Source organism: Lissotriton helveticus, chromosome 3_1 (assembly GCF_964261635.1).
Source record: "Lissotriton helveticus chromosome 3_1, aLisHel1.1, whole genome shotgun sequence".
NCBI lineage: Eukaryota > Metazoa > Chordata > Amphibia > Caudata > Salamandridae > Lissotriton > Lissotriton helveticus.
In genome coordinates, this window is record NC_136061.1 from 653973669 (window position 1) to 653998174 (window position 24506).

General features: G+C 42.6%; 1 protein-coding gene across 6 annotated transcripts in view; it reads left to right on the forward strand.

The window, feature by feature from the left end:
- TMEM39B (transmembrane protein 39B) overlaps positions 1-24506 on the forward strand; it is a 319579-nt gene that overhangs the window by 122819 nt on the left and 172254 nt on the right. For 4 of the 6 annotated variants that reach the window (XM_078680673.1, XM_078680676.1, XM_078680675.1 and 1 more), the window contains exons 2-4: positions 5719-5810; positions 20999-21172; positions 23838-24057. In XM_078680673.1, coding sequence (XP_078536799.1) covers positions 21045-21172; positions 23838-24057 — 348 coding nt within the window. In that variant the 5' untranslated portion in view covers positions 5719-5810; positions 20999-21044. Of the gene's footprint in view, positions 1-5577; positions 5610-5718; positions 5811-20998; positions 21173-23837; positions 24058-24506 lie in introns of all 6 variants that reach the window. The other 2 variants (XM_078680674.1, XM_078680678.1) reach the window with 2 other exon arrangements.

The following is a 24506-nucleotide window of genomic DNA, read 5'->3' on the forward strand; positions in this document are numbered from 1 at the left end:
GGGTATGCTCAGACGTGAGTCCCGTGCTCTCCATGCCACTGGAATCAAGCTATCCAGGCTGATGAGGGCTGAAAGCCCGAAACCGGTCCTTGGATGCTTGTTTCCAGTCCAGGGAGGACCTGGCTTGGCAGTTCGGGCTGGACTGTTCCCATGGGGCACAGGGTCAAGACTGATTTGCATATAGCTGGGTTCAAACTGGAAAGGCATGGTGAGCAAAAAAACGATGGATTTAGGCCCAGATCTCTGTACTGGGGTGAATGTATGACATTGTTCTGCATTCTGTCCATCACCTGTTGATTTTGCTTTTGTCACCCCGAGTGTGACGGGTATGCTCAGACGTGAGTCCCGTGCTCTCCATGCCACTGGAATCAAGCTATCCAGGCTGATGAGGGCTGAAAGCCCGAAACCGGTCTTTGGATGCTTGTGTCCAGTCCAGGGAGGACCTGGCTTGGCAGTTCGGGCTGGACTGTTCCCATGGGGCACAGGGTCAAGACTGATTTGCATATAGCTGGGTTCAAACTGGAAAGGCATGGTGAGCAAAAAAACGATGGATTTAGGCCCAGATCTCTGTACTGGGGTGAATGTATGACATTGTTCTGCATCCTGTCCATCACCTGTTGATTTTGCTTTTGTCACCCCGAGTGTGACGGGTATGCTCAGACGTGAGTCCCGTGCTCTCCATGCCACTTGAATCAAGCTATCCAGGCTGATGAGGGCTGAAAGCCCAAAACCGGTCCTTGGATGCTTGTTTCCAGTCCAGGGAGGACCTGGCTTGGCAGTTCGGGCTGGACTGTTCCCATGGGGCACAGGGTCAAGACTGATTTGCATATAGCTGGGTTCAAACTGGAAAGGCATGGTGAGCAAAAAAACGATGGATTTAGGCCCAGATCTCTGTACTGGGGTGAATGTATGACATTGTTCTGCATTCTGTCCATCACCTGTTGATTTTGCTTAAATATCCTGACAGGACTTTTTTATAGTAGCGATAGGTTATACAATTAGGTGGTAGTGATGCAGCACTGTATGTATGAAAGTTGACAATGCTGGGATTTACAGCATCAAACTCCACCCATGAGTAAGATTTTTCAGCTTGTGTAGAATCGTAAAGCCAACCCCAGTTCAGGGACATCTCTAGCAAGGAGATGTTGTGATTGGTGTCCTGAAATTCGCCACTTTAGGGACAGAAGCTTGCAACTTTTTCAGTGTACAGATTTAATAAACATAATATTAAAATTACAGTAATAAAAGTGGGGTATAACCTTTTTTAAGTCAAGTGCCTGACAAACCTACAACAATAGGCTTTACCTATATAAGTTTAACCCCATGCGTGCTACGCGTTTTCCCGCTGTGCGCTGAGAATCGCGGAATCCCGCGGTTCATGACGAGCTCAGCTCGTCATGAGCGTACGAGAGGTGTACCTCATGACGAGCTGAGCTCGTCCTCAGCGTGGAAGGGGTTAAGGAGGTTCCCAGTATTTCAACTGATGTCTCCACTAATTGTAATTCTTGGCTTCTTGAGTGTGCCATCCAACCTTTTTAACACCTGTTTGATATATGAACGCAGCAAACAACTCCTTTCCATCTTAACTGAAAGGCCAGAAAAGCAGTATGGTGCAGTACCAGCAAGTTCTCGGTACAAACGTGTTTGTGTGTCTTTGAACCGCTTATCAGTAGCCATAAGCAAAATTCAAATTCTGCATGCATGATGCATCAAGAGTCATGCATGGTAGCGTGTTTTTTATAGCAGGTGCATCAGTAGGCCTTTGTTTGAGAGCTGGGACTGAAACGGCAGACATTGGCTCCTTTACAGAGGGCTGAACTCCCGCAAACTAGAGGAGAGTTAACCAGTGTTAAGCAATCCACTAATGCCTGCTGTTCTATTGCCACATAGCGATAGTCTATTGTAAGGTGTACAGTGTTCTCCAAACTTTTGGGGGGAGTTGAGCACAGGGCAGACCAGCTGCTTCGTGCAAACTAAAGTGGTTGAAGTCATTGGCCTCTTGGATCCATCCTAATTTGGCTCAGAAAACTGAGTCAAGTACATCCCTTTCCTCGCTTCATTGTCAGTTTTGTGAGGGCAAGCAGTAACCGACTTCTCAGAGAGATAGCCTGGAGAGCAAGAGATTAGAAATCATCGGCCAACCAACAGGCGTAAAGCAGTCCAAGCCCAGTGCTAGCCATTTAACAAAAAAAATCTTTAATCACTCTGAATAGCTAAATTCCAAAGGTGGTCCAGTTATAGGGTTGTCTAGCCAAAGTTTTTGTGCGTGTCTGTGATGTCTGAAGGTGGTCGCCAGCTTTTCTTTTTTCCACAAATGCTCCTTTGATTTGTGTAGAAAGTTACGACAACCTAAAACAGAGCACACGGCAGACAGGCACAAATACTGGTGAATTAGATGGGACCAGCAAATTAATATATGGACCCAGTGAAAAGGCCAAGAGAGAATGTTACCTGTCAAAACTTTATTTTCCTAATGCATGATCATATTAGGAGTAGTAGTGATGACCCAACAGTGGCTGTGCCCCCCCCCCCACCCCAGCTAAGAAACAAGTGACTACATAAGTAAACAGATGTCCTCTCCAAATAATACTTGTTCACATTAACCAGTAAATAAGGTTAACCCTAATAAGTAAAAAGCACTGATTTCAGATGGGCTTTTTCCAGGCACACTGCACAATTTAACCTCAAGGTGCCTGTGGAATGGAGAGCAGAAGATTCATCGTCTCTAGTAGAAAAAAGACTGCCCTCTAATAATTTCCCGCAGGATCCCAGGGAGCGAAGAGGCTAAAATACCCACGAATCCACTCATACACCCATGCAGACATTCACACATCCACTGACAGACCCACCCAGCTACTCACACCCACAAAACTACTCGCACACCCAATCACAGACTCATACAGCCACTCACAGACCCATACTCCTACTCATACACCCATAAAACCACTCACATACCCACTTACAGACCCATACAACCATTCACACACCTGGTCACTGACCCATACAGCTACTCACAGACCCACCCACTCACACACACACACTCACTCTCAAAGGTTTAATAAAAAAACAAGGTTACAGGGATGTTTTATTTGAGAAAGCTCATTAAAAACCATAGAAATTCACTGAACAATACAAAGGTTACAGGGACATTGTAGTTAGGCTCAGATTTCACTGGTATATAAACAGTGAAATTCAGCAGTTAGTTACCTGAGCTAACTATAACTTATGCTCCGCAAAGCACTGCTTATGACCTCACATATTACATCACTCATGACATAACTAATGACATCCACAGAACCACTCACACCCCATGCAGCCTCTCATACACCCAGTGACACTCCCACACAACTTCTCACATACCCATTCACAGACCTATACAGCTACTCACACTCCCACCCACTCATCCATAGAGCCATTCATACAACCACTCACACAGCTACTCACTCACCTATTCAGATAATCATTCAATCTCCCCTACAGCCTCTCAACACAGCCACTCACGCACTCATACAACCACTCACATGCCCGTTCACCCATCCACACAGCCACTCACACACCTGCTCACTCGCCCATACAGATACTCACACTCACTTAACCAAACACCTATTCAGACAGCCACTGACACACAAGCTCGCTTAACCAAAAACCCATTCAAACAGCTACTCACTCATCCATACAGCCACACCCACACATACAGCCACTCGCATAATCACTCACTTGCCAATACAACCACTCACATACCCGTAAAACCACACACACCCACTCTCACACAATCCTTCATACACCCTTAGTCAGTCACACACACCCATAAAGCCACTCAGGCAGCCACTTGCATGCTGACACACACACACTCGCATATTTGCTAGAAGTAGTATTACTCAGTAGTACACAAAGTATAGTAATTTAAATATGTAGTAGCTAAGTATGTATCTTTAAGTCTCAGAAACGTTTACAAAATGCTAACACTCACTGGATGATGTCATCAATGATGTCATTTGAGATGTCCTGAGTGATGTAATATATAGGGTCATAAGCAGTGCATTCCGGGACGTAAGTTATAGTTAGCTCAGATATCTATAACTGCTGAGTTTCACTGGTTTTGTACAAGTGAAATCTGAGCTCAACTATAACCTTTGGTAATTTTCTGTGTCTATATAAATATATATAAAATCAGATAGATCCCACCCATTTTAGTTCACCAGGATTGTTTGCTTATGACTACTTGGTTATTGGACCTTTACTGTGGGGGAGGCTCACTACCAGAGTTTTATGTTATTTGGACTGAGCGTGTCTACCGCCAGTGTCTGCTTTTTAAGGTAATGCTGGTGCGGTAGCTAGGGTAAGGGGCACTAGGCTAGATACATGTGAAAGCGCAAGTTCGCATGCTCCACGTGTGAGGCTACCATCACGTGCCGCCCGAAGAAACCTAGTTTCATACGATTGTATAGTGTCAAATGCAGTACTTGAAAAGGCAATACATTGTTCATTTAACACTGATTTTGTATAAATGTTCATGAATATTTGTAACTGAGGTCTCTTTTATGGCTTTCTATATCTTCAATAAAAAATATTTCACAATTACCTAGACATTGAAATATCAACTTAAGTGCACGTTCTTCATCTAATTGAATATATTGTATCTCATTGTGATTGTTAAATGACTTTTTTTAATTAATCCAGTGAAATGTTGCAGTGGACATTATCGCCCTTGTCTACGTCCCTATAATATGCTTTTACTTAAGCTAATCTTGTATACACATTGTGACTTTAAAATACTCTAGTCATATGTACTTAATTACAGTTAAGTGTAAGAAGCCCAAAATCTGACTTGCATCAGTTTCTTATACAGGTAAAAAAAACAATAAATCATTACAATTGTTAGCTCTAATAGTATGAGTGACAAAGACTTTAATTGATCCCTGGGTAATCACGTTTCGACGTGTGTGTGTGTATATTTAAATGTGAGCGCGCACTAATTTGCTAAAGCAATAACCAAATGGGTTTCTCAATTCTGATTTAAAACAAGTGAGCTGGTTTCTTTACATCTGCTAACTCAAGTTTAAAACATTTTCATGTAATTCTAAATATGAAGCATTCACCAAGTAATGTCTATATTGTGTTTCAGCTGCTCACTCGAACTGACTGACACACGTAATCAGCACATATTTAGCACTTCCTCTATTAAGAGTAGCCAGATCTCATTAGGACCCCTTAACCTTGTCGTATTTTTGGTATTTTGTTGCTTCTTTTCACCCACTTTGTTTATCATAATAAATATGCAGTTCCATTCTTTGTTTGATTTTAGTGAAGATTCCAAGATGATGAACGAAAAGTTACTTAATCCTTTTTTCCTTATAGGGGGCATTCATTGTAGTAATAACTATCCTCCTCCCCGTTGAAAGCAATGTAATTGAACTTATAAACAATACGACCCTCCTTTCCCATCAAAATGAATTTAAGGCTTATATGCCACAAGCTATCATTGTTATGGAGCATTGTTCCTCTTCAGCTGTTTGGAGGTGCTGCCAATCAAGTTAGATTCCTTTTCATTTCCTTTCTTTCTTTTTGCCTTTACAGAGTTGTTGAAAAGATTGTAACTACTGCTCAAGGTGAATTTAATTCCTGGTTATAGTTGGCTTCATTTTAAATTAACTCAATGCAATTTAGTTAATACTCTTTCAATTTAAATGTTTGGTGTTTGTGTTTGTTTTGGAACAGACGATTACTCTATAAAGGTGCTCTGGGCAGAATATTCAAGGTTGATGAAATCAGTGAAGATTCATTCCCATGTTGGACTACAGGAATTTGAAGTATGTAACCTTTCTTTATTCTCCTTAACTTGCATTGAATATCCTTCAGGTTGTGTTCTCACTGTTAACCAAATTCTTCATAGAAACCATGCCAGAGAGCTGTAGGACGCAGCCTTTGTGTTAGCTGTAGAAATCTCGGTAAACATAAATTGCATGACATTTCATCATGGTGCAAGAAGGGACTCTAGCATGAGATAGATTCTACTTTTCTTATTACAATGCGTGTATTATTATTATTTTTTTAAGAAACATGTTGGCAATCATACGAATGCTTAAAGTGGAACTCATACATTCCATTTAGAAAAACCTATCTGTACTTGTCAAAATTGTTGAGTAGAGTGTGGATTCTATCAGAGTCATTTAATGGAAATATACGGTTGCCATGAATACAGGTTAATTGTTCAAAGTAAATGTTTTTGACATAAAAGGAGGAAATCACCCTAATTATATCTTGTTAACATTGTAGGAGTATGTAATCTGACGTGTTTGTTGTGGTAAAGCTTTATTCATTAATTATGGGGTAGGTGGGGAGATGTCCTTAAAGTCTTGTGAAGTCCCATGCAGTCCAGTGTCCACTTACACATACTGACATGTTTCTGAAAACCCCCAAAAATGTATTACTATATGAAAAACTGGAATCCATCTCATACAGGTGTCCCTTCTTGCACCAAGTTAATCTATTTGACTTGGTTGCAGGCACAACCAGCTGAACCTAGTTAGCACCCCTTAACTTTTAGACACACTTATGACCAACCTAGACTCCACATTCCAAAGCACTTCACTTCTTTTATTAACATCTCCTCATGTCGGCCATCTTGTGCTAAATCCAACACTATACCATTCTAGCCCTCTCAACTATCTGCTGCACCCCATTGTTGATCTTCAGTTTAGAAACCGGTTTGTCAGTCCACACCTGCATAAGTAATCTTACCAAATCTGCATACTATGAGCTCCACCTCCTACTAAAGGTGAAACTTTTAATTCTCATGAAAACTTCGTAACTGGTTTCAAATATTATTTCTCTTTCACATTGTTAGTGCTTTTAAATGTTCTGGTGTTTTCCTGAAACCTGCGTAATGCCCTTATTTCCGACATTCACCTTCCTTGAGGAGAGGAGAAATCCAAACGGGGCACACTTCATTTGTTTAATGGTGGCTCAGTCAGGCTAAAAAAATGTCGGGTTTATGTTCATAAGCCTTCACTCCTGTCATCCTGCTTTATGGCTCCTACTTTTGGAGGATGTTGTACAAGGAAAACAAATCATACCTTTCTCGGACATTACCAGTAATCGAACAGCATTCGTCAAGCATTCTCCTCCTTTGCTAATAGAATTTAGAGTACTTTACAGATTAACAGATTCTGCCACATTTCTTTCTTTCCTTGTACGAGCTGTTAGGCTTCACTGTTGGAGCTTCTCACAATGCAGCTATTGTATCTCCGCTTACTCGATCTTTCTCCCCTGATGTATCTTGGTATGGCTTTTTCGAAGACACATACATGTTACCAACCAGGCCTAATTTAATGGCAAACATGAAACCCATTCTTTAGACTGCGTTTGAAAGGCTTGGGCCCAAAAAAAAAACAAAGCTTTGAAAGGTGATAACAGCTAAGATGTTTGAGCTCGGCATATCCTTTTATAAGCAGGTTAACGTTAGTCTCGCTTACCAAAAAAACTGAAATGCAGTTAAGAGGAAAGTTCCATTCTGCTGCCCCAGCCCTGCACAGAGCTAATGTGGAAGTAAGCATGTTTTGATATAATTGCTTGCCTTTCTAATCTCTCTCTAACTGAGGCATTGTTCACACAGTGATTCAGATATAAGAAGACAGCACGACAACTCCACCTTCCCTCTCCATAGAGAATCATTGAGGAGAGAGGTATAAAGAGACCATTTTGGGAGGGTGAAATACAAAGGCTGGTTGCTGTGGGAAAATGTTAGAGAGCAAATATCCGACTGCAGGCATCAGATCTTATCTTCAAGGTACCTGGGGATAGTAAGGGAGTGAAGAAAAATACCAATCATTCAGCCAATACTAGAACTATGAGGCTCATAATTTAGATACGAGTTAAAGAGCGTTTAGACTATTTATTAGTGATAGTAGGAATGTGCAATCTAAAATGATTTGGGATTTTCTAATGTTAATTTTATTTTATGTTATGGCTACTGAGATGGCAATAATAAATGTCCATCATTCTGATTCACAAGGTTTATATGCTGATCTTACATAATAAATGACCTACCACTATAAAACTTCAGTTGATGTGTGGGTCTACCTCTTTTAGATGCCTGGGTGAGGGTCCATGCATTTACAAATAACCAGCTTTCCCTTGCAGGGTTGCCTGACTCAACACTCTAAAACTAGATATGCCTTACTTGTCATAGAGAAGCATGAGATGCACTTGTCCAGTGTGGGTCTGAAAGAAAGGTTCTCAGCCCCAAGGGAAGCTTGTCTGAGTATAGCCTTCAATTTGGAATTGACTTCCTGATTGATGTTATTCTCATAGTGTTGCAGTATTTCCACCACCACTTTTAAATCTGAATTAATTGAGCGTAGAAATATTGCAGCAGTGTTGGAAAGTATCAGGTGATGCCATCATCGTTATCAATAACCAGAAGTGCCCGATTGTCTGTCTTCATCTAACTTACTAAGTCTTGAATATTTCTTGTTTTTCGTTCAGCTACTCGGACATTTGCTTACAAAGTGATACAATACTTGGTAAAATAATTGCCATTAAAACGTAGGACAGACTAAGTGGATACTGCAGGGTTATAAAGAAGAAAGACTGATTTGAGAAGCGCTAGAAATTGGTGTGAATAAAGGAGAAAGAATAAATAGAGTAGGCTTTCCCTGTGGGGAGTCCCCAATCATTGATTACACTTCTGGGCCTGAGAAAAAGTTTGCTTTTATTCAGCTTCACTACGCATGACTAGGCATCATCCTTGGGCGGTGAGTAAGGAATATAACATAGTCTAGAATAGTTACGCAAGATAGAGAGGGGAAGAGGAAACTTACAATCACCTACATTTACCTCAAATTAAAACCTGGTAGCCACTTAAAAATACGGCCCATTGGTCAAGCTGGTGTCTTATGTTGGTGTGGCTTCTTTGACAGCTGTTGGAATTGAAACTTAAATTAATAGAACCTTATTAGGACAGGGCCCACTTTTTAGGACTACTGAAAATGTGTCCTCTAGCGCAGTGTCTCTAGTGGTCTTCACTGGCGCTGGACCACTATAAACGTTTGGTGCCCATGTCTGACCAGAAAAGTCTTCAATTTCAGTCCTTTGTCAACATTCATTTCTTATTTCCCCTTGCTGTCCACACCAAGCAGACCTCTAGAACAAACGTTTAATTTAAAGTAAATGGTGGTAGGGTGTCATTCTACCCTCCAATGCACCCATCATAGACAGACTGTCATCTTGTCTGTACAAATGTGCTACTGTGCACACAAGCTAGTCCAGCGTTGCCTTTCCTGTGGCACAGTCCTGCTCCTAATTGTGTACCAGTTTCAGGAACTTACTTATGCCCTTCTGTATTTGGAAACGGTGATCATTTTGCAAGTGTTGAGACATCACAAGGTCTGCTCCAAGAGGGCCACAACAGACTAAGGATTAATCAGTCAATCAATATATATCTATATTCAGTTACATTTTAAATCATAAAAGCATACATCTAGAACATAAAGGCAATATCATAAAAACAGTACCTCCATAAAAGAATACATAAACATTTAGCTGAATTATTAATTTTCCTGTATTTTGCTGAGGATAAGTTCAGCTCTTAAAAAACATACATTAAAAAGAACAAGCTCCTCAGGTAACATCTGTAGCAACAAAGGTGAATTTGTAAAAAGCCTCTATCTTTGCGTAAAGGACAATAAAGGTTTTCCTGGGCACAGTATAAAATGTACAAAACATAATAAAGTGCATTGTGACCTGCGTGGACCTGTTGTCACAGCAGCAGGGATTTAAAGTCCTGGCAGCCTCTTGGATGGACTAAAGACAGATGTAATACACTAAATCTATACCTGATGAACAAACCTCTTTCTCGATTATTTTTTACCAGTGGTAACAGGGCTCCATACCATGGGTAGTAGTTAGCATAACTGGTTGAAAATGAGGTCTCTAGTTGGCAGAGGTATGCACCCTGTCCAAGTAGGGACCACCACTCTAGTCAGGGTAAGTCAGATACACATCCTAAATTAACCTGTGCTCACTCTCTGGTAGCTTGGCTCAGACCAGGCAGGCTTAAATTGCGGCAATGTGTAAAGTATTTGTGCAACACTTATTGCAGTAAAACAGTGGAAAAACCACACAAAAATAATCTACACCATGTTAGAAAAATTTAGAATATTTATGTGAGTAAAACAAGACCAAAACGACAAAAATCCAATAAGTAAAGTTAAAAGATTAATTATCAAAGATTAAATCCCAAAATATTGCTTAGAATTTAATAGTCCTAAAAGGTTACTTAGGGTCGTGCTAGACTGGGGTAAATCCAAAGGTCACGTCGACCACGGTGGAGGGCAGGCCAGCTTCAGGGCTTAAGACAGGTTCCGATGACAAAATACCTTGGTTGGAACAAGCATTGATGTCGAATACTTGGTGCGAGGAGTCGTGTTGTAAATTTCCGGGATTGGGGCGAAACTTCCATGTTGATCCACACAGTCGATGAAGGCTACTGTGTCAAACTCCTTTACAATGCAGGTGCTTCGTCTATGTCAAGGCGATGACGTAGAACCTCACGGGCTGGACCCACTTCGTCGTTGAGCCATGCAGGGATGTCCTTGGCTCGGTACTGCATTGGTGTCGCAAGGGCACTGTGTTGACTCCGATCTGTGCAAAGTATCCACTGCATCGATTTTGAGGCAAAAACAGCTGCAGAACCCACTTCTGAGGCCCAGGACAGGATTGGCACCTCAGGTAAGGGAGGACTTTCAGATGGCAGAGTATAGCAGTTGAAGCAGAGTTGAAGGAAGTCTTTGATGGCCCTGAGACTTCAAGAATGGGGTAAGCCCTTAAAGAAACTTTGGTTCAAGGATATAGAGAGAAGATCCAGTCCTTCTCACTCCCAGGCAAGAAGCAATCCGGTAGCAGGCCAACACAGCAGAGCATGTAGAAAAATGGAAGTCCCTCCTGCAGCATTGCAGTCAGCAGGCCAAAACAGCAAAGCAGATAGCAAAGTGGCAGTCCCCCCAGCATCACAGCGGCTCTTCTTCCAGGCAGAATGTCCTTGGTTCCAGCAAAGTTTTGATTCGTTGGTGTCAGGGGTCCAGTACTTCTACCCAAATGTGCATTTGAAGTGGGGGAGACATCAAAGAGGCCTTTGAAGATCACAAGGTCCCTGCCTTTCCTGCCTTGGCTCCACGCTCAGTACAGGGGGAGGCGGGTATGCAGCTTTTTGTGTGGGGACAGGCACAGCCCTATTCAGGTGTGCCAGCTCCTCCTTCCCAAACTACCTCAGGAAGGCCCATCAGCATGGTGAAGGGCCATCAGGATACCAAGCTCACACCCCATCTCCCTTTGTGTGACTGTCTAGAGGGAATGCACAAAGCCCAGCTGTTACCCAACCCTGACATGCATTCAGAGACGGGCAGAGGCACAGAATGGTTAAAGTAAGAAAATGTCAACTTTCTAAAAACTATGGATTTCGGCCTAGATCTCTGTACTGGGACTAATGTTTGACAATGTTTATCATTTTGTTTATAATCTTTTTGTGTTCCTTTAGTCACCTCAAGTGGTAAGAATATGCCCATACGTCGGTCCCGTGCTCACTATGCCAATGAATTCAAGCTAGCCTGGCTGATGAGGGGGTGATACACTCACACTGGTCCTAGGATCCGTATTTCTATTTTAGGGAGGACCCGGCCTGGCAGGTCAGGTTGGACTGTTCCCATCGGAAACATGGTCAAGACTGATTTGCTTATGGCTGAGTCCAAAGTGGAATGGCATGGTGAGCCAATGAGTAATGGATTTAAGCCCAGATCTTTGAAATTCAGACTTACAATTTAAAACCCTACTTCACCATAAGTTGAGATTTTAAATTGTGTGTCCACACATGACAAACTCTAAATCTCTATCTTTTCCTAATTGAAAATTACACTTTAAAATGTTTCACTGCAATTCCAATGTTTAACCTATGGGAGAGATAGACCTTGCAGTAGTGAAAAACATAAGTAGTTTTTCACTACCAGGACATGTAAAACTCAAACATACATGTCCTACTTTTTAAATACACTGCACCCAGCCCATAGGAATGCTTAGGGCCTACCTGAGGGGTGACCTGCATGTAATAAAAGTAATGGTAGGGGCCTGGCAAGTAGGTTAACTTGGCAGGGCAAAATTACAGTTTATAACGACACTCACAGGCTCTGCAGTGGCAGGCCTATGACATGTTTAAAGGACTACTGAAGTGGGTGACACAATCAGTGCTGAAGGCCCATAGTAACATTTAATTTACAGGCCCTGGGCGCATGTGTTGCAATTTACTAGGGACCTATAAGTAAATTAAATATGCCAAATGTGGATAAGCCAATGTTACCATGTTTTGAGTACAGAGCGTATGCACTTTAGCACTGGTTAGCAATGGTAAAGTGCCCAAAATCCTAAAGCCAGCAAAAATGAAGTCCGCAAAACAGGAGGTCGGAAGGCATAAAGTCAGCGGAAACAATGGCAAGTATGCCAGGTCTAGCAACAACGTACTTTAGGACAGTGGGTTTCAACAGTTCAGTCTCCTCCCTTAACAATATGTTCCGTTTCTAGGAAGTGGCCCTACCCTATTTGTAGTCCATATTGAGTATACCCTCTGGGCTACAAAATAACTCCACTCTACCCATCCTCTTCAATGAGTCCCTGATATACTTAAGCCAAGGGATTTTTTTAAGCATAATCAAGTAACACGCAATCCCTTAGTATTAACCTATTCAAGCTAAGTTCCTCCTTGATTTATACCCTGGTCCATCCTAACAAAGGACGAAGGGCTATCCTGTCATTTAGATACTTTACTCGCAACTCCTTATGCACACAGTCGAATGATGTACTTTGAGGGACACACAACAGGAATCTTCGAAGTTTACATTCTGCTATCTGCTATCTGGAGTTCATTTATAGCCATAACCCCAGATATTGCTCTCATAGGACACCTTAGAGATGCACTTAACCTGGTAAATTTTAACTAGTGCCTTAAGCAGGCTACTTCAAAATCATATTGCAAAGCTAAATACAGCTGCATTGGTCCTGCTAAGCTCCTCTTTCTTTGCTGTAATTAAGGGGTTCCAACTCATGTTGGAGTAAAAAAATACCCTCGAATAAGAGAAAGCCTTAACCTTTGCAATAGCATGCTTACTCATACTGAATGTTTAAGCTCTTGTCGAGTTAGGACCCACCACCATGATAAAAGATTTAGCAAAATTAATGGACAGGTACAACTTACTCATAAACTTATGAAAGGAATTCAAAAGGCTTTACAAACCCTTAGCAGTCCTGGCCATCAATACCGTGCCATCAGCTTATAAAAATACCAAGAGTGGTCGAGGGCAGATATAGGGGCAATCTACCTTTAAGGCTACTAGCATATGTTCAAGCCTATTTGTGTGAAGGGAAAATAAAACAAGCACTGGAAATGCAATAGGTCTCGCATTAGGAAAGTTTGAGCGATTGGTATTGTAAATGACACTTTTTTTATTTATGTGTTGGTTTTGAAAATAGCAAAAATTAATAGCTTTGTCAGTTACAATGTCAATAGTTTTAACTTTCGCAAATGTGACACCTATAGCATTTGTAATGTAATGTGTGTTGTATTTACATGACTTGCATGTATTGATATTACAAATAACAATGGCTTTTAATTTTGTAAATAATTAATACTTAAATAAAATTTATTGTAATTTATAATGGCAATAGCTTAAACGTTTGTAAATAAATTTTGTGAAGATTATGTTCAGTGTATTTTATTGTGACGAAAATCCAAGAACATTGCATTTGCACCTACACACACACAGAGCCACACACACACACACACACACACACACACACACACACACACACACACACACACACACACACACACACACACACACATATAGATGTGGTGGTGGATCTGGGGGATATAGTGGTGGTGGTGGTGATGGTGGTGGATGAGGTGGTGGTGGTGGATGTGGTGGTGGTGGATGTGCTGGAGGTGGTGGTGGATGTGCTGGAGGTGGTGGTGGAGGTGGTGGATGTGGTGGTAGAGGTGGTGGATGTGGTGGAGGTGGTGGATGTGGATGTGGTGGTGGTGGTGGATGTGGTGGGGGATGTGATGGTGGTGGGTGTGGTGGATGTGGTGGTGGATGCAGTGGTGGATGAGGTGGTGGATGTGGTGGTGGATGTGGTGGTGGTGGTGGTGGTGGATGTGGTGGTGGTGGATGTGGTGGTGGTGGATGTGGTGGTGGTGGATGCGGTGGTGGTGGATGCGGTGGTGGTGGTGCATGCAGTGGTGGTGGTGCATGCAGTGGTGTTGGATGTGGTGGATGTGGTGGTGGATGCGGTGGTGGTGCATGTGGTGGATGTCATGGTGGATGTGGAGGTGATGGTGGATGTGGTGGTGGATGTGGTGGTGGATGTGGGTGGTGGATGCGGTGGATGTGGTGGTGGTGGACGCGGTGGTGGTGGAAGTGGTGGTGGATGTGTTGGATGTGGTGGTGGATGTGGTGGTGGATGTGGTGGTGGATGTGGTGGTGGATGTGGTGGATGTGGTGAATGTGGTGGTGGTGGATGTGGTGGTGGTGGATGTGGTGGATGCGGTGGTGGTGGATGTGGTGGTGGATGCGGTGGTGGTGGATGTGGTGGTGGATGCGGTGGTGGATGCGGTGGTGGTGGATGCGGTGGTGGTGCATGTGGTGGTGGTGGATGTGGTGGTGGATGTGGTGGTGGATGTCATGGTGGATGGTGGAGGTGATGGTGGATGTGGTGGTGGATGTGGTGGTGGTGGAGGATGCGGTGGCAGTGCCAGTGACGGGGGGGATGGAGGGAGTGGGGTTGACTAAGTTGCTTTGGAAGCCTTTTTTTCCCCAAAGTGTTTTAATGGAACCGTGCCCTTTTTCAATAATGAAGTTTTTGTACCCCCAGCACACATCCTTTTTCAGAAAATGTATGTCGTTGGAAAATCATGTCAACTTAATTTTGGGATTCCCTGCCTCAATATAATTGTGTAATATCATAGTTTTTAACTTTTGTATCAACGGCTCATTTTTTTATGTTATTGACCACAAAGTGTTTCTTAACTGTAATGATTTTAAATAATTAAAGTTTTGTCAGAGTTGGCCGTTATACACAGCTGGGTATTCTACATGAAACAATATCATGTGTGAATACTACTCAGATATTCAAAATATTTTTCGCAGAGTAATGGCAGGACTTCTATATCAAAGGAAGATAAGAAATGAGAGAAACGTTCCAGCAAACTATGCATTAAATTCAGATTTTAGTTGAGGAGTGCTTTCAAACTGTATTAGGTGCAGTGATACCCAAGGATCAAGGACACACTAGGCTAAAAGTGATGCAGTGCAACTCAAAAAAGGTGAAACAATTAAAATGGATCAATTTGTGACAAAAATACATCACTGTATGTTTAGATAAGCTTGGTTATAAAAATAATGTTCTCATTAAACTAATACATGATAAGATTAGGCAAAAGGAGCATGGATATGATAGAAAAGACTTTTCAGTCCTGAACTTCAATTCAGTGGAGTCTTCTTCAGTTCAGAATACATTTTAGGAGGAACAGTAATTGTTACAACCCTGTTGTGTACAGGGAATGGGTAGGGAAGTGGAAGGCATTCTCGGTCAAAGCTGAAGAATAAATGAATAAGCCACTGATTGCAGTGCTCTCCACTTATGTCAGCCGATGTACAAGAAACATGCATGCCTGTTTGTGCTCCAAACCAATGCTACTCTAACAGCAAGGCCCCAAGTAAGTAGATCAAAAGAGTTAAAAATGTGGGTCGATGAAGCACTGACTAACCAAATTACTTTCCTTGGATTTCTGAACAGCAAGAGTACTGAGGAAGTTCTGCGGATATAGTCCGTTATAAACCAGCAGCGTTGTCAACAAGGTAGCCAAAAGAAAAATGTTAAAACGTATGGTAAAGTTTAAAAAATAAACAATAACCAGAGTCTCGGAGAAAGCACACACTTTTTATAAGTGACAAGGTAAGTTTAATCCTCTGAAACCAAAATTATAGGGCATAATTTGAAAGTTAAAGCGCTAAACAAAATAATTATCTTACACGGCCGGAGGCCGGCCGTGAAAGCCTTTGATGCCGCATGGGGGTGGAGCGGCAAACTGAAAGCACGGCCAGCCGGCCGTGAAACCTTTGATGCCGCAGGGGGTGGAGCGGCACCAAGCTGGGCAACAGATGGCTGACGATTTGATGCTGTGCACGCGCATTTTAGGTCAATGCGCAAGCGCATTGACCTAAAAGCGCACGGGCCCAGCACCAAATCGCCAGCTAGTTAAACCTCTGTTTAAGCCCCTTTATATCTCGCTCCCGCTCAATGCGCATGCGCATTGAGATAGGTCGCTCGACCTAAAAAGGGCGAGTATGCACCCTTGACGTACCCCAATCAGAGTCATTCGTGTAGCTAACTGAGGTCCCATAAGAAGTAAACTAAATTAGGGTCCACCCCCATTCCCAAAAGAATTCACCACAATTTGTTGCGATTAACTCTGTCAAAAGCTGATGTAAGATCCATAAAGGTGAGAGACTGATTTTGAAAAGGCAGCAGTGTATTTGTTAATAACCATATAGGTCTGAACCCATATTGTGAATCTGAAATAATGTTGTTCTCCTTTGTCTAGCACAATAGTCTAGGCAATAACACCCACCGCAGGAATTTCTTTGCAGCAGAATCAATAAACGATATAGAACTGTCTTTATCGGCCTTTTTAAGAACGGGCCCTATCGCCGCCATGGACCAAGAGAATGGGGCAGGCTTCCCTGACTGCAGGTGAGGCGGAACACCAAAATTCCACATTGCTAATAAACAAGTCTGGAGGGATACCAGCAGGACCTGGGGCCTTGGCTCTAGTAAGACCCCAAATACACTGGCTGATCTCCTCTAGGGTACACTCTTAGTTCTGCATCTCCACAGTTGAAATCCCTGACTCTGAGGGCACAGAGGCGAGTGAACAATTATATACACCCTCAAAGTGAGTAACCCATTGTAAGTAAATGCCCTCTTTTTGCATAGTTGCCCCCACTTTTTGCTGAACTGCTGATGTACTTTGACTGAGTGTGCCCTGGGTTCCTGCCACACATATTCCCAGGGCCTATGTTTTTTCCTTAAACGCCACTGAAAACAAAAACCAATTTACATTGTTTGGCCACAGATCAGTCCCTTGTAAGTGGTACCACAGGTACCAAGGGCACTGTGGCCAGGGATGGTCTCTAAGGGCTGCAGCACTTATTGTGCCACCCTTAGAGGCCCTGTACCTTCACACACACACACTGCCATTGCAGGCTGCTTGTTTAGGTGCAGAACAAGTGAAGAGTCGACATGGTACACATCCCTGTGTGCCATGCCTACAACTCATTGCCCTGGCATAGGTCAGCCACCTCTCTAGTTGGGTGCACTATACCAGTGGTGAGGGTACAGGTGCATGAGCCCTGTACCCCTACAATGTCTAAGCCAATTCTGGCATAAAGTAGAGGCGTTATCTTGTGCAAAACAGGAATGTGTAATGATATTCCAAAAGGCAGAACTATTTTTCCAGGTACTCACTTGCATAAGATCGTCCCAAGCTGTTTCCCTCAAAGCCCTAAGGGTCAGTATCAAATGATACCACTTGCTTCTAAGAGGTAGTTAGGTGTATAACATAATTTCCCTTCACTTCTCTCCTGATCTGCTTTTTATCCAGCTTAGCAGGTTTAGGGCAAATGAAATATCCTTTGGATAGTACAAAGGGCATAGGGAACATGGCGGGACAGTGTGAAGTGTTTGCAGCCTTATAGTCTGTACAACATTGGATTTCACTTGATTATAGCAGTTAAAGAAACAAAATAATTTAGCAAAAAAGCAACAAATCTGCACATTCTATGTTTTTCATATATTTCTGTGTGATTGGTAATGGGATATGTTCAGACATCTGACAAAACCACATCTACATTGGACTGATTATTCACTTATTTTGTCATCGTTAATCAATGGGTATTCTCATTTGGTGCGGTTAGTATAAAGTTTCAGTAATTTCCAATTTTCCATGCTGTTTGTTCCTTTGACCTATTCTTTATCTAAGTTAGTGTGGCTTTGCTCACTTTGGTATGATGTAACTAAATGTTGTGTGAGGGCATGTTTCATCGGCGTTGGTGGACTGGCAGGTTAAACCTGCTCCTGGTGGGGCACATTCAAAGCACAGCTTATGTTGACTAACCAGGTTATTCTGTACTTGAAAGTATAGGCCTTCCTACCGTCCTCATTCTCAGCATGCTGCTTTGATAAAACAGCAATTTAGAATTATAAGCTAATAGTGTTTTTTTTTTTATATATTTAATTTTGTTTTGTTTGGAGTGAGCTGTAAAAGGACAGCGATGTATACATATGTTACACAAGTAAGCATCCTTGTTTTAGTTTGATGATAAACTGTTGGTATTACAACTAGCAGGGAAGCTTTTCTAAAAATATCAGTGAATTTGTAGCCTGATACAAGATCAAGAAATTTGAGTGTTAAGGACCTATAAATCCATTTGACCCACTCAAATGATATTTCTACATTAAGAGTTCTGATTGTGTCCTCTTGGTGGAGTTGAGGCAGTGACAGCATTCAGAGCTTCTGATCTGCGGAATATCAAACTAACTTCATCATAGCATATTAAGGTGAGGAGCAAGTTTCAGAACCAAGCATGTTGTAGTGATTTTTGCATCTGGTTGAACTTGGCTGGTAAGAGATCCAGAGTTAATCATCTTTTCTTGTGTTTGAAAATTCATTTGCTTTTTTCAGTAGATATTTGTTAATGTTGGTTTAGGTTATTTTTATGTAGTGCAAACGTGCTGCCTTTTGGAGGCTTCAGACCGCTTTGAGGCACTATAGCACTTAGAAATACCAAATCCAAATGGGAGCAGGCACTTAAGGACATCATGCCCTGGGGATATGCACTGGAAGAATTTCACCCCGTAACCCGTGAATGTCCAGGTTTTGTAAGTGCTTTGGCTGCCAAAGAAAAATGGTGGATATCTAGTTTGAAAACTCGTCTTCTTCCTACGTGTACCAGCAGACAACACTATCCAGATGCTATCGTATTTAAACTCCTAACTATTCAGAATGTGTCTGTCGGAAAGCATTCTAGGAGGCACATTATTCATAATGCAACAGGACAGTAGTTAACTCCTTGTACTTTTCTTCTCTAATTTCTATCGGGGGCAGAGTAGCTGTAGCACTAACAGACTGGATGGAAGTCTAGCGGCTAAGATTTGGCATTTAGATTATACGGAAACATTTTGACTTACTGTGAAGATAAATAGGGTAAGTAGGGTTAATAGGCCAGTTTTAAATCTCGTGAGTGGGTTTACTGTTAATTCATACTCCTTGCACAACACAATTTTATTCTCTGCTGTCCTTTGTAATATGCACCAAGAAGGACATTATCACCCTAGAGACCGCTTATCTAAGCAGGGAACTGATGAGACTGAATAAAACGTGTGTTCACGATGAGGAGCAACCTTATGATGAAGCATGCCATCTTGTGTGAATGAGTGTTTGCATCCTTTTAGCACCTAACAGGTGGTTTTTCTGTAAATTGCTTAAGCAACTGCTTATCCACTGATCCCTCAAATGTTCTGCATTATCTTACTCGATGGTTCTTTGGCAGCCCATAATTTCCCTAAATTATATATCCCCTTCCTGAGAGGCCTGTTCTTTAGACCAGGTTGTGCTTGGCTGAGTGGGTCTGTAGCTAGTAGTAGTGACAAACGCATGGGAGAATAAATTAGCTGGTCTGTTCTTTATATGGAAGACTATCCTACTGTGTTGAACATCTAGCCAAACCAAATGGTAATTTTTAGAATAGAATGGAATGGAATGTGTGAGGATGGAATCATTTTAACTATGCATCCCAGACTACACCAACCTCGTGAACACTCCACTACTCCCAAACCCCAATACTTTGCTTAACCTACTATCTACTTTTCCCAGCTCCTTTAGTCTTTAATATTATCGTACATATTTTTTTAAAAAACTGTTTGGGAGGCCAGTTTGCACCCTGAGGTGTGGGCAATGTGTGTACTTGCTCCTTCGCACACTGCAATTTGTTTTGGATGAACAGTTCAGTTGGTAAGATATTATTTATTACAAAATGTACCCATCCTTAGTGGAGTTGGATTGTGGGGAGATGCTCAACTAAGAGAATTAGTCCTCCCCTAAGTAAGATTTCAAGGGGACAATTATGTTCTTTGTTTTGTAAAGTCTGATGGCTCAAATGCAAGACATTGAAGGGTTTGGAAGTGGGTCAGCGTAGAGTTGTTTAATGAATTTTAGTAATGGATAACTGAGCCCTGTGGTTCTGTGATTAGGGTTTATTTTGCGTTTTTTGGTGCTAGTCAGACTTGGCCGTTTTGAATGCATTGCATGAAATATTGCGGGAGCGTACAAACTTGACACCTTTTTGAGGAACAGTTATTTATAGTTTGAGTCCTATTTCTGGTTTTTGTTTGCTGTGACTTCTTTGTGATTTTTCGTTTTTTTGGTAACAGCCACATATAACTTGACATTTAGTTAATTGTTTCTTGTTAAAATTCCAGTTTCTCGCCAAGACGATTTCACAGCAGACCCCTAAGAAGGGAAGGGAAGGGAGCAGGAGAGGAGGTGTTAGGATTTTGAGGAGGAAGTTCTCTCCTTGAGTGTTTCGGTGCTTTATCTACTTTGTAAACATGTCCATAAAAAAGATTTTCGCATGTTTAATCATACACATAAGAAATGACAGCCTCTTCCAGCAGGTGACCCAGAGTAGAGTAAGTCGGCCAGCTGCATCCTGCTCCACTTGAGATAATTCAAATGTGCCCTGTTTTCTAGGGAAATCTGTTTAACATTCCTTTTTTGAGTTACAGAAGCACTATGGACTCAAACCGCCTATTGTGACTTTTCTCTGTGTAAATGTGTTCTCTCTGTGCTTAATGTGCTGAGCACTCTCTCATTACCTCTTCACTATCTCTCTAGGTGAATATTACGGCATAACTGGCCGGCACCTGTACCCTACTTGGTTATGGCAGGTGGACGCAGGGGGCCTAACAGGACATCTTATTGCCGCAATCCTCTCTGTGAAGCTGGAGCTGCAGGCGGCTCTGGACACTCTACAACATCCTCTGTCACCGGAGTCCGGTCGCGTACCAGGTGAGGCGCTATCCTCTCTCATAGTTCCAACTCTACCTTCCTTTCTCTAAGTAGGCGTGTGGGGTTTTCCCATCTTATGGGTCAGAAATTCCCAGCAATTAATTGTGAGTTTATCAAACTCTGCTGCAAACTTCTTTGGCACATGCTCTTTGAAGCAAGTCTCCTTGATCAGTAGGTTGACTGAAATTAAAGCCACTCGTGTATGAATCCTCCTTGTTTTAATTTTGTGTTCTTGATTTATAGTATTGCGCTTCTCCATAAAGTAACAGCTATTACTTCACCAGTCACTCCAGTCATCACACTCTCTCCTTTGTTCCTTTCCATCAGTTCTTATTTCTTTCACAATCGTCAGTCTTTTTTTGTTTCTGTCAAGATCTTTCTCTTGTCGGCTCTCACTCAGTCTGCTACCATCCAAACGTTGATTATATACTGTCTTTTCCCACTCTACTCCTTCAGTCTTCACAATGATCCGAATTTTCATTCCCTAAAGGGGTATTCCCAAGTGTCAGCACTATGTAAATGTTTACCATACTTGCTTTTATATGGTATCTTTTGCAGTTTTGTTCTCTAGTTCTCAAATTATATTTAAAAAACAATCTCTAAATAAATAACTTCTTGTTTAATGCTCTTTATATTACTCTCTTCACCAGTCAGTGGGGAAAGACATTCTTTAGGAAGCTTACATATTGTTGGGTTTTTGCTAGATATAACCCATGGGCTGGTGCAGTAAATGGGTTCCTTCTATTTAGTCCAACAGGATTTTTCGCAACTGCCTTCCCGGTTTTTAGACTTTTACTGTGTGTCTCACTACCTGGGTCTCGCGCAAGGTAGATTCTTGGTAATTGAACTGAACTTCGTAACCGCCAGTGTTTGTCTTTTAAGATAAGACTGCTTCTGCACAGGTAGGGTAAGAGGCACTGATCTGGTTATACATGAGCACACACATCTGTGGGTTGTGCATATGAGACTACCATTGTGCGCAGCTCAGTATCTCCGCAAAGGTAGGCTGTTGCAGAAGGCACACTGCACGGATTGGTACTGACCTGGAGTACACCTTATAATATGAGTTGGGATTCATAGTGTAGGTCTGTAATGCCTACTGGAAAATCTGTGGTGTTTTCACTTTATTATCCATAGAGGCAAAATGTACCCTAAAGTACAGTTTTAGTCCTCTTAGTTCTACATGCTACAGAGAGGTATCAAACTGGAGTAAAACATGCACAACCTGCCTGAATTAGGTGGCCCCCAACATACCACATCCACATCTTATGGGACCTCTTCACCTACTAATCTGATTCCAAGTGTTTGTCCCTCTTATTGGACCAAGTTATTTACTCTGCTTCCCAGCATCCACCTAGATCAAAGTAATCCCCGGAGAAAAGGGCAATCAACATTGATTGACCGCATTCCTTGAAAAGGAAGGGGTAGGGAGGAAAACTGCATCTAATTATTCACTTGTCATACTGTACTTGGGCTGGGGCAGCCCAGGCCAAGTGGAACAAAGGAGAGAGCTCAGACCTCTGGAGGCAACACAGTAGGGGCTCATTTTTGAAACTTTGGTGGGAAGGGATCAGCTGTGTCAGCTAGGGGTGAAGCTGAGGATCTTAGAGGAGCTCTTACCAGAGAAGATATTATGTTGCCATCTTAGATTGTCCCAGAAGGCTGTGCTGGAGGACTGAGATGGGTTGAGACTGGGTGGAGGTATGATTTGGCGTGCCAGATTTGGCCAGCGGTGCCTAGTCTCCAAAAACGTTCTTGTCCAACTTAATACTCCTGCACTAAGACATGAGGCTCTGGGGTTTAGCGAGGGAGTGTGTTTTCTGCCGACTGGTTGTGGATGGGCTGCACAAGATGGCCACACCAGCAAAACAGGAGCACCAGGAGCCAGACAGCAGACAGCTCTTGTACAAAGAGCCCAGAAATTCAGCTCCCCATCGAAATGTGTCCTTTAAGAGGGCAGGAAAATGCCCCTGGTGGCTAGGCCTGGCCACCAAGTGCAAACCTAGCCCTGGATAAAGAGTATTGGCCCAATGGAGCTAGAGATGTGCAGGTTTAAATATTTGCATGGCAGAACAAAGAAGAATAGGCAACCAAGCATGTAGGACTCCATTGGATCTCCTTTAATTATCCCTAGGGTGGGCCAGAGCCAGTCTATTGATGCAACATTATTTTTGGCATTCCTGGGAACACGGGCATGCATGAGCCCCCGACCCAGAGGCAACTTTCAGCCCTGGGGACCCCATCCCATGTGGCCCAACGCAAGTTTAGCATTCTGGGCTATACTGTTGGATTTGGTTCCTGGTTAAGAGTCAATTGTGGACCTGTTACTTGAGAAGGACCCCAATCCTTCACAACTAATAAACCAGTTTCTTACACTTGGGTATTTCCCTCTCGTTCTGCTGCACAAAACCAATACCATGAGCCATGAGAGCAGAACTGTCTAAACGGACCCCTCCCATACCTTTGAGTGAGGGCCTGTCTGATACATGGTGTTGATGCATACACGGGGCAGGGCTCTTTTCATTTTGAATATGTGTTGAGCGCCGGGAAACCCCAAAGGGGGTAGCTGCATGCTTTATAAAACCTCTATATAAATAAATTGAGCTTGAGTGAAACCCTCCCATCTAAGCCCTAAACCTGCTGTATATGTTTCTTTATGTTGTAGGAGTGGATCCGGTACAGGCCTTTCCAGTCCCCCTCTGGCTGCTCAGACGGTGCTGCCGTTGCGACACTGTAAGATCCCTGAGCTGCCGCTGGAGAGGAGCCTTCTGTTTGAACTACAGCTCTTTTTCTGCCATCTTATTGCTCTTTTTGTCCATTACATCAATATCTACAAGACGGTGTGGTGGTACCCACCTTCACACCCACCATCTCACACGTCCCTGGTAGGTACTAATCTGAGCACCTGTGCATACCAGGCAAATACTCACACTCACCATCAACCATATATCTGGATATATCCCAGCTTGCAATCACTGCTATCGGGTACCTTCTCCAGAGAGCTTGCAGGCTTGTTTAGTACATCCACACACTACTGCAAGCAACCCTTTTGGATACCTGCACCAACCATCCATCAAAACCGTTGTAAGTACCTACACCATCCATGGTAGGCTTGTCTTGCTTTTACCCACATTATCATCCAGCACACGTTTCCAGGAGATGCAAGCTTCTGCCACTTCACACATCCTGCCACTTCACACATCTCTGATATAGTAATTCAAAGTACCTGTGTTTGGTTCCCAAACCAGCCATCTCACAAATCGCGACCACACAGCCATGATCGGTCTGCCATCCAACAATTTCCTTGTTGATCAGTATTTGCTACTGCCATCAT